The sequence below is a fragment of the Tachyglossus aculeatus genome, chromosome 1, assembly GCF_015852505.1.
Source record: "Tachyglossus aculeatus isolate mTacAcu1 chromosome 1, mTacAcu1.pri, whole genome shotgun sequence".
NCBI lineage: Eukaryota > Metazoa > Chordata > Mammalia > Monotremata > Tachyglossidae > Tachyglossus > Tachyglossus aculeatus.
Window position 1 is genome coordinate 78,476,146 of NC_052066.1, and position 14,737 is coordinate 78,490,882.

A 14,737-nucleotide genomic window follows, 5' to 3' on the forward strand; every position below is an offset into this window, starting at 1 on the left:
GGATTGAAGTGGGGAGAGACACGAGGATGGGAGATCAGAGAGAAGGCTGATGCAGTAGTCCAGATGCGATAGGATGAGAGCTTGAACGAGAAGGGTAGCGGTGTGGATGGACAGGAAAGGGCGGATCTTGGCAATGTTGCGGAGCTGAGACCGGCAGGTTTTGGTGATGGCTTGGATGTGAGGGGTGAACGAGAGAGCGGAGTCGAGGATGACACCAAGGTTGCGGGCTTCTGAGACGGGAAGGATGGTAGTGCCGTCAACAGAGATGGGAAAATCAGGGAGAGGGCAGGGTTTGGGAGGGAAGACAAGGAGTTCAGTCTTGGACATGTTGAGTTTTAGGTGACGGGCAGACATCCAGATGGAGATGTCATGAAGGCAGGAGGAGATGCGAGCCTGGAGAGAGGGGGAGAGAGCAGGGGCAGAGATGTAGATCTGTGTGTCATCAGCGTAGAGATGATAGTTGAAGCCGTGGGAGCGAATGAGGTCACCAAGGGAGTGAGTGTAGATCGAGAACAGAAGGGGACCAAGCACTGAACCTTGGGGAACCCCCACAGTAAGGGGATGGGAGGGGGAGGAGGAGCCTGCAAAAGAGACTGAGAATGACCGACTGGAGAGATAAGAGGAGAACCAGGAGAGGACGGAGTCTGTGAAGCCATGGTCGGATAGCGTGTTGAGGAGAAGGGGGTGGTCCACAGTGTCGAAGGCAGCTGAGAGGTTGAGGAGGATTAGTATAGACTATGAGCCGTTGGATTTTGAAAGCAGGAGGTCATTGGTGACCTTTGAGCGGGCAGTTTCCGTGGAACGTAGGGGATGGAAGCCAGACTGGAGGGGGTCGAGGAGAGAGTAGGTGTTGAGGAATTCGAGGCAGCGCGTGTAGACAACTCGTTCAAGGAGTTTGGAAAGGAATGGTAGGAGGGATATGGGGCGATAACTAGAAGGTGACGTGGGGTCGAGAGGGTTTTTTTAGGATGGGAGAGACATGGGCATGTTTAAAGGCAGAGGGGAAGGAACCAGTGGAGAGTGAGTGGTTGAAGATGGAAGTTAAGGAGGGGAGAAGGGACGGAGCGAGAGATTTCATGAGATGAGAGGGAATGGGGTCAGAAGCACAGGTGGCCGGAGTAGCACTTGAGAGGAGAGATGAGAGCTCCTCTGAGGATACTGCTGGGAAGGATGGGAGAGTAGCAGAGAGTGTGGAGAGCCGGGGGGTTGGAGAAGGGGGGGAAGTGACTTTGGGGAGGACGGACCTGATGGATTTAATTTTGTCAATGAAGTAGGAGGCCAATTCGTTGGGGGTGAGGGAGGGAGGAGGGGGAGGAATCGGGGGCCTGAGAAGGGAGTTGAATGTATGGAAGAGCTGACGGGGATGATGTTCATGGGTGCCAATAAGGGAGGAGAAATAGTTTTGTCTGGCAGAGGAGAGGGCTGAGTTAAGGCAGGAAAGGATAAACTTGTAGTGAACGAGGTTGGCATGGTGTTTAGACTTTCACCAGCAGCATTCAGCAGCTGGAGCATAAGAGCGAATGAGGCGGACAGTGGCAGTGATCCCGGGCTGTGGGTTAGTGGTACGAGAGCCGCGAAGGGAAAGGGGAGCGAGTGAGTCTAGCTGAGTAGAAAGGGTAGAGTTGAGAGCAGTAATCTGATCATCAAGACTGGGTACAGAGGAGAGGGCGGCGAGGTGGGGTGTGAGGTGCTCCGAAAGATGGATGGGGTGAAGAGAGCGGAGATCTCTGTGCGGGAGTAATATGGATTCCGAGGATGTGGGTTCTAATCCCGGTTCTGCCACTTGTCTGCTGCATGACCTTGGGCAAGTCATTTGTCTGTGCCTCAGTTACCTCATCTGTAAAATGAGGTTAAGACTGTGAGCTCCATGTGGGACAGGGTGTCCATCCTAATTATCTTGTATCTGCCCCAGCACTTAGAACAGTGCTTGGCACATAGTAAACACTTAAATACCATTATCCTTCTTCTTCTTCTTATTATTATTGTTATTAAGCATTTACTCTATGCCAGGCACTGTTCTAAGCACTGAGGTAGATACAAGAGTTGGACACAGTCCCTGTCCCATGTGAGGCTCACAGTTTTAATCTCCATTTTACAGCGGGGGAAACTGAGGCCCAGAGAAGTGAAGCGACTTACCCAACGTCACATAGCAGATAAGTGGAGGAGCTGGGATTAGAACCCAGGCCTGGACTGTTTTCCATTAGGCCACACTACTTTCCACTTTATCCCGAAGTGAAGTTGGCCACACTGTCCGCCAGCCTGATTGAAAAGTGAACTGCTAAATTTAACCAGATGCCAGGAAAGGGGTCTGGGCAGGAAGTTTGCAGGCACCACTTATTTGGTAAACGTATCGTCCTCTCTGTAGGTATGGCTAGTTAACCTATTGTGGGCAGGGAATGTTTGTTTATTGCTCTAATGTACTTTCCCAAGCGTTTAGTACAGTGCTCTGCACACAGTAAGCACTCAATAAATACAAACTGACTGACTGACTGACCTATTAAAGGAGTAGCATTATTTACCTTCTGGAATCAGCATCTTAACCACAGTGAATGTTGTAGTTAAGGGAACCACTTCTGTTTGATCAGCCCAGTATCAGCTCTGGGCTGATACTTCCTTCTTACTTTTTTTATTGTAGAAAGAAGCATTGTTTGGGTCTTTTTTTTTTTAAGAAATAAAACAAACCCTTCAGCTTTGTTCAAATGTGAAAAGCCGTTGGGAGTGGAGATAGGGTAAGTTAGAGGAAACAAAATAGGAGTGGCTGTGAATGTGTTTTGTAATGAAAGTTTTGTTTGGGGCCCAAATAATTTCCAAGGTACTGATGGGAGAAGGAAGGCTTTGTTAGGAATTTTAAAAGTTGAGTGATAGCTTTCACTTTCTCTCATGAGCAGTAAAACATTTCTGGGTATCTGGGTGTTGTATAGTCAGTGGCATTATGAAAAGACAGTTGTGCAACTCCTTTAATTCATTCCGTTCAGATTAAAGACTAGGGAATTAGGCAAAATATGATTGCCCAACTATTTATTTATTTATGTTTTATTTTACTTTGGGATACTCTAGGGACTTCCTGGCATGAAAGAGAACATTGAACACATTTTTTATTTTTCGGTAGATATTTATTTTTTAGCTCAAAAGTATGGTGGGGTGTTGCTTCCATTGTTTGTTTAGAGGATGATTTAGTGTTTTTTTTGTTGTTTTTTGGGGTTTTTTGGTTCCAGTGTTAAAATAGTTTTGCATTCAGAATGTTCCTGGGTCGGAGTCGGGTTCATTCAGTCTTGAGAAATTAGGATATCTCCCCTATTCTCCAGTGAAATTTTGTAGAAAGAAATAAGGAAAAGATAAAGCAATGAGGTAGTTATTTGAATTTTGTTCTTGAAGTGGTGTTTAATCTAGTGGGGAGATCTTTTTGCTCTAGTGAAAATATACTAAGATGAATTCATTCATTCAATTGTATTAAGTGCTTATGATGTGCAGAGCACTGTACTAAGCTCTAATAATGACAGTAAAAATAACAATAAATCGTAAGCACGGAAACATTAAAAAAAAAAACCAAACCAGTGGGTGTTTATGGAAATGGCTAGTGTTTGTGCTGTTCCTTTGGGGCTGACATGGCTATCGTGATGGGAAGGGGGAAAAGATGGAAGTCCTCAGGCTCTACTTCCCAGCAGGGAGATGAAGGTCAGAATGGGGAGGTAGAAGATTCTGTGCACAGCAGGAAATATAATAACAATAATAATAATAATGATAATGGTATTTGTTAAGCACTTAGTATGTGCCAGGCAATGAACTAAGTGCTGGGGTAGATAAGAGTAATAGTCCCTGTCGCACATAGAGCTCACACTCATATTCCCCATTTTACAAATGAGGTAGCTGAGGTACAGAGAAGTGAAGGGATTATCCAAGGTCACACAGCATACAAGTGGAGGAGCCTGGATTAGAATTTAAGACCTTCTGACTCCCAAGCCTGTGCTCTATCCACTAGGCCACGGCCCAGGCCTGTGCTGGACCCTTGGGGGAACATGGAGGGTGAACTGATTTGACTCAGGATGCTCAATCTAGTGAGGGCAGCAGACAAAATATTTTACCAGGGAAATGCTCTTTCTACTAGGTCGTGCTGCTTACTTGACACACAGTAAGCGTTTAACAAATACCACCACTATTATTGTGAGTAAGGGATTGTGTCTGATCTAGTTGTATTGGACCTCCCCCAGCGCTTAGTACAATGTGTGAAACATAGTAAGTACTTAACATGTGCCACTATTATTATTAGATCTATTGTTAGGGGAGAGCTGGCACAGGAGTCCCTCTCTGCCAACTCACTAGTCTATATCCAGCCTCCTTCCTCAGATGCACTTATAACCACGCAGGGGATCCCTATTTTACCTTGTGGGTTGTTTGGGGTTTTTTTTTCCTGTGTTTTTTTTAATCGTTAGTAGATTATTCTAAATTCATTCATTCAATCGTATTTATTGAGTGCTTACTGTGTGCAGAGCACTGTACTAAGTGCTTGGGAAATACAAGTCATCATCATCATCATCATCATCATCAATCGTATTTATTGAGCGCTTACTATGTGCAGAGCACTGTACTAAGCGCTTGGGAAGTACAAATTGGCAACATATAGAGACAGTCCCTACCCAACAGTGGGCTCACAGTCTAAAAGGGGGAGACAGAGAACAAAACCAAACATACTAACAAAATAAAATAAATAGAATAGATATGTACAAAATAAATAAATAAATAGAGTAAAAAATATGTACAAACATATATACATATATACAGGTGCTGTGGGGAAGGGAAGGAGGTAAGATGTGGGGGATGGAGAGGGGGACGAGGGGGAGTGGAAGGAAGGGGCTCAGTCTGGGAAGGCCTTCTGGAGGAGGTGAGCTCTCAGCAGGGCCTTGAAGGGAGGAAGAGAGCTAGCTTGGCGGATGGGCAGAGGGAGGGCATTCCAGGCCCGGGGGATGACGTGGGCCGGGGGTCGATGGCGGGACAGGCGAGAGCGAGGTACGGTGAGGAGATCAGCGGTGGAGGAGCGGAGGGTGCGGGCTGGGCTGGGGAAGGAGAGAAGGGAGGTGAGGTAGGAGGGGGCGAGGTGATGGACAGCCTTGAAGCCCAGGGTGAGGAGTTTCTGCCTGATGCGCAGATTGATTGGTAGCCACTGGAGATTTTTGAGGAGGGGAGTAACATGCCCAGAGCATTTCTGGACAAAGACAATATGGGCAGCAGCATGAAGTATGGATTGAAGTGGAGAGAGACACGAGGATGGGAGATCAGAGAGAAGGCTGATGCAGTAGTCCAGACGGGATAGGATGAGAGCTTGAATGAGCAGGGTAGCGGTTGGGATGGAGAGGAAAGGGTGGATCTTGGCAATGTTGTGGAGCTGAGACCGGCAGGTTTTGGTCATGGCTTGGATGTCAGGGGTGAATGAGAAAGCGGAGTCGAGGATGACACCAAGGTTGCAGGCTTGTGAGACGGGAAGGATGGTAGTGCCGTCAACAGAGATGGGAAAGTCAGGGAGAGGGCAAGGTTTGGGAGGGAAGACAAGGAGTTCAGTCTTCGACATGTTGAGCTTTAGGTGGCGGGCAGACATCCAAATGGAGATGTCCTGAAGGCAGGAGGAGATGCGAGCCTGGAGAGAGGGGGAGAGAGCAGGGGCAGAGATGTAGATCTGGGTGTCATCAGCATAGAGATGATAGTTGAAGCGAATGAGGTCACCAAGGGAGTGCGTGTAGATCGAGAACAGAAGGGGACCAAGCACTGAACCATGGGGAACCCCCACAGTGAGAGAATGGGAGGGGAAGGAGGAGCCTGCAAAAGAGACTGAGAAAGAACGACCGGAGAGGTAAGAGGAGAACCAGGAGAGGACGGAGTCTGTGAAGCCAAGGTCAGATAGCGTGTTGAGAAGAAGGGGGTGGTCCACATCTAATTCCTAAAGATTTATGTACTGAGCGGGAGGTTTGAAATGGAGATCTAAATATGAAATAGATCTGCTGCTTTGTAGGATGTGGCTAAACACCAAAGATTTCGCCTCTCTGGGCCCTGGTTCTTAGAGGTGAATATCTGCTCACAGGACAATGGCGACCAATAATAATTTATCAAGAACAGGCATTGATCATTGAGATTTCCTAATTTTTTTTCAGCAGTTCTAAATCCTGACAAAGATTTTGTTCAGCCACAACATTTGCAGTGGCTCTGCCCACATTCTTCAGTCTCATCCTCCCCTTTCCAACTCTTCCCACCCCCTTCAATGGCTTGCTCTTTCCCTAGATTGAGGGAACCCAAGGATTTGCCAGAAGAAGCAGAGTGCTCTGCTGACGCAGGTTCCCTTAAAGGTCTATCCCTGGGAGCAGAAGGGAGAAGCTGAATACGTCGTTTCTATCCTGCATATTGTCTGGTTTTGATTAGGTTGAGGCTGTGAGCCAGTGCATATTTTTAGGGCTAGGTTAAGTAACTGAAAAATGTTAAGTGCTTCAGAGAGCTACTGAGGGCTAAGGAAAACGTAAAGTGTCCCCCGCCCCATTCTCCGTGTGCTTTTGGCACTTCCCTCCATCAGGGTTGCCCCTCTGGTGCTAACCTTTTCACTGTGCCTCGATCTCTCCTATCTCACCGCTGACTCCTGGCTGGCCCACGTCCTACTTTGGCCTGGAATGCCCTCCCTCCTCAAATCCGTCAATCACTCTTGCCCCCTTCGAAGCCCTACTGAAGGCTCACCTCCTCCAAGATGCCTTCTCATACTAAGCCCCCCTTTTCCTCAGCTCCCCTCCCCTCCGCATCGCCTCAACTTGCTCCCTCTGCTCCTCTCCCCTCCTCACAGCACTTATGTATATATGTATATATCTATAATTCTATTTATATCGATGCCTGTTTACTTGTTTTGATGTGTATATATCTATAATTATTTATTTATATCGATGCCGGTTTTGATGCGTATAGATCTACAATTCTATTTATTTATATTGATGCGTGTTTACTCCCCCCTTCTAGACCATAAGCCCATTGTGGGCCAGGATTGGCTCTCTTTATTGCTGAATTGTGCTCTCCACACACTTACAATAGAAAAGCAGCGTGGCTCAGTGGAAAGAGCACGGGCTTTGGAGTCAGAAGTCATGGGTTCGAATACCGGCTCCGCCACATGTCTGCTGTGTGACCTTGGGCAAGTCACTTCACTTCTCTGAGCCTCAGTTACCTCATTTGGAAAATGGGGATTAGGACTGTGAGCCACATGTGGGACAACTTGATCACCTTGTATTCCCCCCCAGCGCTTAGAACAGTGCTCTGCATATAGTAAGTGCTTAACAAAATGCCATTATTATTACTACAGTGCTCTGCACACAGTAAGTGCTCAATAAATACGAATGAATGAATGGCATGGAAAGAATGGTTGCATGTCTAGATCCATCAGTTCCCCCTCTCACTGGAGTCAGTACCATGCATTAGCTGTCTACCCAGTCATTACATCCCGATAGAGTCAGTTAGGGACAGGGACCGGGGCGGGAGGGAGGCTCGTTACTCAGCTTTACCGACAGAATAAACAGATTCTGCCTGGCTCACCTGCGATCACGGGAAAGTATGGGCTGAAAGGCATTAAATTTAACACGGTGTTTACGTGAATTGCAAACTGCATGCTTCACCAGTGCTACGGTAGCAAACCGCAGAATGGCAGTAGAGCTTTGGTTGGAATGTTTAAGCAATTGCAAAAGTATTCCCACTGAACTAGTTCTGTGGGATGTGTAAAAAAAAGAATATATATATATATATTTGAAATATACCTGAAACGAAACGGCTGGCCTATAATCTTACTATTAATACAACTGCCAATACCAATAGTGTAGTAAACTCTCCATTTACTTACCTAGGCAGGAATTTTTACAAGTTGGAAATACATAATGCACAGCCTGTCCAAAAAAACCTCTTGTGGCAAGGGTTGGAGTTTTTTTCAGCCTGGATGCAGCATCTTTTGCCACAATTGAAAGATATATATATATATTTATGAGAAGCAGCATGGCTTAGAGGAAAGAGAAGAAGCAGAGAAGCAGAGTGGCTCAGTGGAAAGAGCACGGGCTTTGGAGTCAGAGGTCATGGGTTCAAATCCCAGCTCCTCCACTTGTCAGCTGTGTGACTTTGGGCAAGTCACTTCACTTCTCTGATCCTCAGTTACCTCATCTGGAAAATGGGGATTAAGAGTGTGAGCCCCACATGGGACAACCTGATCACCTTGTAACCTCCCCAGCGCTTAGAACAGTGCTTTGCACGTAGTAAGCGCTTAATAAATGCTATTATTGTTATTATTATTATAAAGACCATGGGCCTGTAGGCAGGGAATATGTCTGCTTATTGTGATACTGTACTCTCTCAAGTACTTCGTACAGTGCTCTTCACACAGTAAACCCTCAGTAAAGACAACTAACAATATATATGATTGACTGAATCAGAGGACCTAAGCTCCCACTTTTCCTCATCTCCCTCTCCCCATCGTCCTGACTTGCTACCTTAGCTCTACCTCCCACCCCACAACATCTGTGTATATATGTACATATCTATAATTCTGTTTATTTACATTGATGCCTGTTTACTTGTTTTGATATGTATATATCTCTAATTTTATTTATATTGATGATATTGGAGCCTGTTTACCTGTTTTGATATTTGTCTCCCCACTTCTAGACTGTCAGCCTGTTGTAGGCAGGAATTGTCTCTATTGCTGAATTGTACTTTCCAAACACTTAGTAGAGTGCTCTGCACACAGTAAGCACTCAATAAATGCGATTGAATGAATGGATTCTAATCCCGGCTCTACCTTTTATGTGCTGTGCAAACTTGAGCAAGTCACATCACTTCTCTGTGCCCCAGTTCTCATCTGCAAAATGGGGATTAAGACTGTGAGGCCCATGTGGAACAGGAACTGTGTCCAACCCGTTTATCTTGACTCTACCCCAGTGCTTAGGACAGGGTCTGGCACATACTAAGTGCTTAACAAATGCTGCAACAATAATAATAATAGTCATTATTATTGTTATTATTGTTATATTTTTGGCAAGGAATGTGTCTACCAACTCTGTTCTCTCCCAAGAGCTTAGTACAGTGCTCTGCACACAGTAAGTGCTCAATAAATAGCAGTGATTGATTTCTGGAAGGTTTCAGTTTTTGAAGAGCTGTAAGGGCTTGGAAATAGTATCTGTAAGAGAGAAATATTGTTTGAGCCATTCCCACCCACCAAAGCAGGGGCAAGGCCACCGCACTGCAGTCTTCCTTTTTTCTTTTATGACATTTGTTAAGCACTTACTATGTGCCAGGCACAGTTCTACGCACTGGGATAGGTACAAACTAATCAGGTTGGACCACAATCTGTGACCCACGTGGGGCTCACTGTCTTAATCCCCATTTTTACGGATGAGGTAACTGAAGCCCAGAGAAGTGAAGTGACTTGACCTAAGTCACACAGCAGACAAGCAGCAGAACCAGGATTAGAACCCAGGTCTTTCTGACTCCCAAATGCCAGGAAGGGGTCTAGGGAGAAAGTTTGCAAGCCATCAGTTAGTTGGTAAGCACATTATCCTCTAATACCAACCTACTCTCTGTCCCTCGCTCTTGCCTAACCCGCAGTCGACCCCCTGCTCACACCCTCCCTCCTGCCCCAATAGATACCAGAGACTATCACTCTCCCCATCTTGGAAGTAAGCCGTACAGATCCCGACTTTAGGCCGCAAGCTTGTCGTGAACAGGGACAGGGTCTCTTATATTGCACTTTCCCAAGCGCTTAGTACAAAGCTCTGCACACAGTAAACGCTCCATAGATACCATTGATTAATCAGTTGATGAAAATCCTAAGAGGAAGTTTGAGACCCCAGAGCAGTTAGCTTCTTCTAGGGGCCAATTTTTTTCAGCCAGGCACCACTTGAAGACATCCATTCATTCATTCAATTCTGTACATTGAGCACTTACTGTGTTCAAAGCACTGTACTGAGTGCTTGGGAGAGAACTCAGCCATATGTTCTAACATCTTTTTAGAACACTGGGCTGTATTGTTCATGAGTATGATATTTAAACGTCTCCATAAAGCGATGCTTTTCAGTTTGTTTTGCTTATGTGAGTTTAAAATCTTGGAGAAAACTGAGCCGCTGCTTTGCATGTGTGCTACCCCTTTGGCCCTGACCAGCAATCCCGATCTCCTCTTGCTTCTGGAATATCTCTACTTGGATGTTCTGCCGGCACTTCAGATTTAACCTGTTTGAAGAAGAACTTCTCCCCGTTCCTCCTAATCCCACTCCTCCCCCTAACTGTCGCATCGCAGACAATAGCACAGTCATCCTCCCTGACATAGAAGCCCACAACATCCTTGGCTCTTTGCTAATTGCTCAACTCTCCCATTCAGCCCGTTACCAGATCCTGCCATTTTTTTCAGCCCAACATCTCCTGGGTCCACCCCTTTCCTCTGCACACGAACTGTTACTTCCCTGATACGACCTCTTGTCTTGCCACATCTAGACTATTGCCTCTGTGCCTCCTTTTCTTCATCTGTAGAACAGGAATTTAAAAGCTGTTTTCCCTCCCCCTTCGACCCTGAGCCTTGTGTGGGGTAAGGACTGTGTCTTGTATCTACAACACGCTTGGCATATAATAAGCTAATTATTTGCTTTGACCAAATATATGTAAATGTTTTTTTATATTTGTCTCAGCCATTGAAGTTTTAGCCCTTTTTGGGCAGGGACCGTCGCTCCATTAACCTTAGTACATGGAACCTAATGGACACTCAGTAAAGCAGTCAATTAGTCAATGCTATTTATTGAGCACTTACTACGTGCAGAGTATTGTACTAAGCACTTGAGAGAGTACAATACAGCAGATTTGGTGGACATGTGCCTACCAAATAAATCCGGCCGATTAGAGGATGCTTTCTGGACTATATGTCTGTGCGAACAGTAGTGCTGACCATTGATTTTTTTTCCTTTATTCTTATCAGTGAATTGCTGAAGGCCATTATGTCGGGAATCAAGAGAGTCATCAAGGAGAAGGATCCAGACTATGAGGAGATCTCCGTCGTGCATCCAAACAAACGCCACAAAGCCATCGAAAACTCAGGTAGTCACCCATCTTCCCCTCCAGGTTATGGGGAACAAACTAAACTCTGCAACAGATGTGTTTCTCTCAAGCTCCTGTAAATGTCAAAAGGTCTCAGGTTCTGTGGTCCTGGGAAAATTAGCGAGCTAGATGCCAAGGGTCCCCCGGATTAAAGAGTCGAATGTATTTCAACACCCAGGTGGGTAATGGACTACCATTAATGGAGCAGCTTGGCTCAGTGGCAAGAGCATGGGCTTGGGAGCCAGAAGGTCCTGGGTTCTAATCCTGGATCTGCCACTTGTCAGCTGTGTGACTTTGGGCAAGTCACTTAACTTCTCTGTGCCTGTTACCTCATCTGTAAAATGGGGATTAAGACTGTGATTGTCTTGTATCTACCCCAGTTCTTAGAACAGTGCTTGGCACATAGTAAGCACTTAACAAATACCATCATTATTATTATTTATTATACTATTAACAGTGGCATGGACCATGTGCCCCAACCTTGTCAATCTGAGCCTCAGCTGAAAGCTAAAAATATATTGTGGGTAGGGAACATTTCTACCAACTCTGCTATATTGTTCTCTCTCAGGCACTGCACACAGTAACTGCCCGATAAATACCATCGATTGATGAGGTAATTCTCACCTGGTCGTCTCTTTCCCCCAACCCCCCATTTTGAAATAAAATGACTTTCGGTCCTTGTTGCTTTTGGTAACCCTTTAAGGACTGGACACCTGGCCTTTTGCCGCCTGCATCTCCTGTCCTGGAGTTGAATAGTCCTGGGCCTCCTCTGGCCAGAGTTCATACTGGGGAGAGGTTGAGTCGTCAGGTCCCTGGTGACATTGAGTTCTTGGCAGGGCCTCACCCAGGATTCAGTGCTGTTCCCAGGTGTGAACGAGAGCTTCCCTGGGTGTCAGAGTCAGGTTTGGGATCTTCACGGGGTCCATCTTCAGGTCATCATTTGCTCTCATTATGTGGCCACGGGCAGTAGCCATTCTCCCAGCCACTCACACACCCATCTCCCATGGGGCCAGCCTACAGCCTCAAGGGGTGAGAGGGCACCATGAGGGGCTGGAGGGAGAACCCTGTGGATAGGGGTTCAGCCCTATACTGTAGGACCTTGGTAGCTAGAACAGACAATTGAAATGCTCTGTTAAGCGCATTTCTGAAGTATGTTCCAGGTACTGTACTAGGCTCTGGGTTAGATACAAGCTAATCAAGTTGGACACAGTCCATGTCCCACGTGGGGTTTGCAATCTTAATCCCCATTTTACAGGTGAGATAATTGAGGTGCAGAGAAGTTAAGTGATTTACCCAAGGTCACACAGCAGATATGTGGCAGAGGCGGGATCAGAACCCAGGTCCTTCTGTCACCCACGCCCGTGCTCTATCAACTAGGCCACACTGCCACCCTGAGCAGGCTTCCCACACTCTGAGGACACCATGATCGGTGAAGCATCTTGAGACACATTTGCTCAGTCTATCTGCTTCTCTTCAGTGTTTGCTTTCTAGAGGAGGTGAAGTATTTTGTTAAGGACTTCAGTCCAGTGCTTGCGTGTCTGGGCCCATCTTGGAAAGGGAGAAACTGACTGGAGAAGCATTTATCCTTATGCATGTGTCTTCTTCTGACAACAGCTCGAGATGCTGCTGTGCAGAAGATTGAGACTATTATCAAAGAACAGTTTGCCGTTGAAATGAAGAATAAGGAACATGAGATTGAAGTCATAGATCAGGTATCGAGGCTCTCTCTCATCCTTTCCGGGCTGTGCGAAATTCCAAAGTGTAATACGCTCCTGGTGCTATTTTTGAAATATCATGGTGAATTTCTTTTTCAGCGTCTGCTGGAAGCAAGGAGGATGATGGATAAACTGCGTGCTTGTATTGTGGCTAACTACTATGCTTCTGCAGGCCTGCTTAAAGTTTCAGAGGTAAGAGAAATCCTTCGGCAAAGTACATGATGTGATGCCTATGGGGGAATAATGGTAGGACTCTGACTCGAAAGGTGACCGGACCTTCTGAACTGATCACAGACCAAAGACAGTAGGTCTGAGAGCCATGAGTGGGCATTTCCAGTGGGTGGTTGACACAGGTGCAGCGTTTCTGTAGAAAGACAATCCGGGCAGCATAGTGAGGTATAGACTGCAGTGGGGAGAGACAGGAGGTTGGGAGATCAGAAAGGATGCTGATGCAGTAATCCAGTCGGAATATGATGAGTGATTGTACCAACAAGGTAGCGTTTGGGATGGAGAGGAAAGGCGGATCTTGGCGATGTTGTGAAGGTGAGACTGGCAGGTTTCGGTGACGGATTGGATTGTGGGGTGAATGAGAGAGCAGAGTCAAGGATGACAACAAGGTTGTGGGCATGTGAGACAGGAAGGATGGTAGTGCCATCTATAGTGACGGGAAAGTCAGAGAGAGGATAGGGTTTGGGAGGGAAGATAAGGAGCTCAGTCTTGGACATGTTGAGTTTTAGGTGGCGGGCGGACATCCAGGTGGAGATGTCCTGAAGGCAGCAGCCCTTTTTCCTTTTCAGTCAGTATCTCTTCTGGCCTCATGTGGTGAGCTGCTGGTGCAGTGTGAAGGCCTTTAGTGTTCACTTTCTAACACATATCCCGGGAGAGAGAAAATTGCTCCAAAAAGCTTAAACAACCCCTAGGGAAATCCGCTCCACCTTTTCTTTCCTCCTCACTGGCAGGCTCAGCCAAAGGGACAAGGTTTGAAAGAGTTGATAAAGCAAGTTATCCTCTCTCCCTATCTCATCTAACCCCTTTCTCCCTCCCTTCCACTTCCCTTCACCAGCTGGCCTCGTTAGTGAAGGTTGGCTCTGAGGGCTGGCAGCTTGGCCCTCTTCACGAGCACCAAATTTGCTTTGACAAATAAGCAGATGGAAGAGGAACTCTTGGCTCCAGCCCTAGAAGGATCTGCCCAGTGTGGCAGGATCTCTACAGATTTAATTTCCTGTCTCCTGTAGTCCCGTGTGTTCTGCCAGGAAACAGGAAGGAGCTGAACTTCATTGTTCTGTCTCAGTTTTTGTTTCAGTCATTTGAATTGAAACCTGTGCATTTGTGAAATTGGGGTCATCACCACCTTGCTCATTCATTTCATGTATTAACTAACATTAATGCCCCAGAATTTGATCTAGATTTCCCCTCCTTCCTCTTCTCCTTTTGCTTTTCCTTAGCAGATGCCACACAGACTTCATTTAATTCTCAAAACAGCCTGCGAGATAAATAAGGATATTTTATTATGATAACAATAATAAGAAGTGTTTGTTAAGCACTTACTGTGTGCCAAGCACTGTTCTAAGTGCTGAGGTAGATACAAGATAATCAGGTTGGAAACAGTTCCTGTTGCACATGGGGCTTACAGGAAGGTTGTATTTTAGTCCCTGTTTTACAGATGAGGAAACTGAGGCACAGAGAAGTTAAGGGACTCACCTAAGGTCACACAGCAGGCAAGTAGCAGAGCCGAGAAAAGAACCCAGATCCTTTCACCCCCAGGGTCATGCTCTTACCAGGCCTTTCTGCTTCTCTCATGGATTTGAAAGATGGGGGAGTAAAGATTTATTTAGAGATCTGTAGCTTCAGAGCCTGAAACTTAGATTCTCCTCCTTTTTTCCCCCAGCACCCTTTCTGTAGATCAAATCACCCTTCATTATGATTTTTGTCCAATCAGTTTA

General features: G+C 46.2%; 1 protein-coding gene across 4 annotated transcripts in view; it reads left to right on the plus strand.

Annotated features, from left to right (window-relative positions):
* The window catches only part of YEATS2 (YEATS domain containing 2), a 130,293-nt gene that overhangs the window by 25,724 nt on the left and 89,832 nt on the right, over positions 1-14,737 (plus strand). For all 4 annotated transcript variants that reach the window (XM_038750077.1, XM_038750086.1, XM_038750103.1 and 1 more), the window contains exons 2-4: positions 10,961-11,079; positions 12,694-12,791; positions 12,894-12,986. In XM_038750077.1, coding sequence (XP_038606005.1) covers positions 10,980-11,079; positions 12,694-12,791; positions 12,894-12,986 — 291 coding nt within the window. In that variant the 5' untranslated portion in view covers positions 10,961-10,979. The remainder of the gene's footprint in view (positions 1-10,960; positions 11,080-12,693; positions 12,792-12,893; positions 12,987-14,737) is intronic.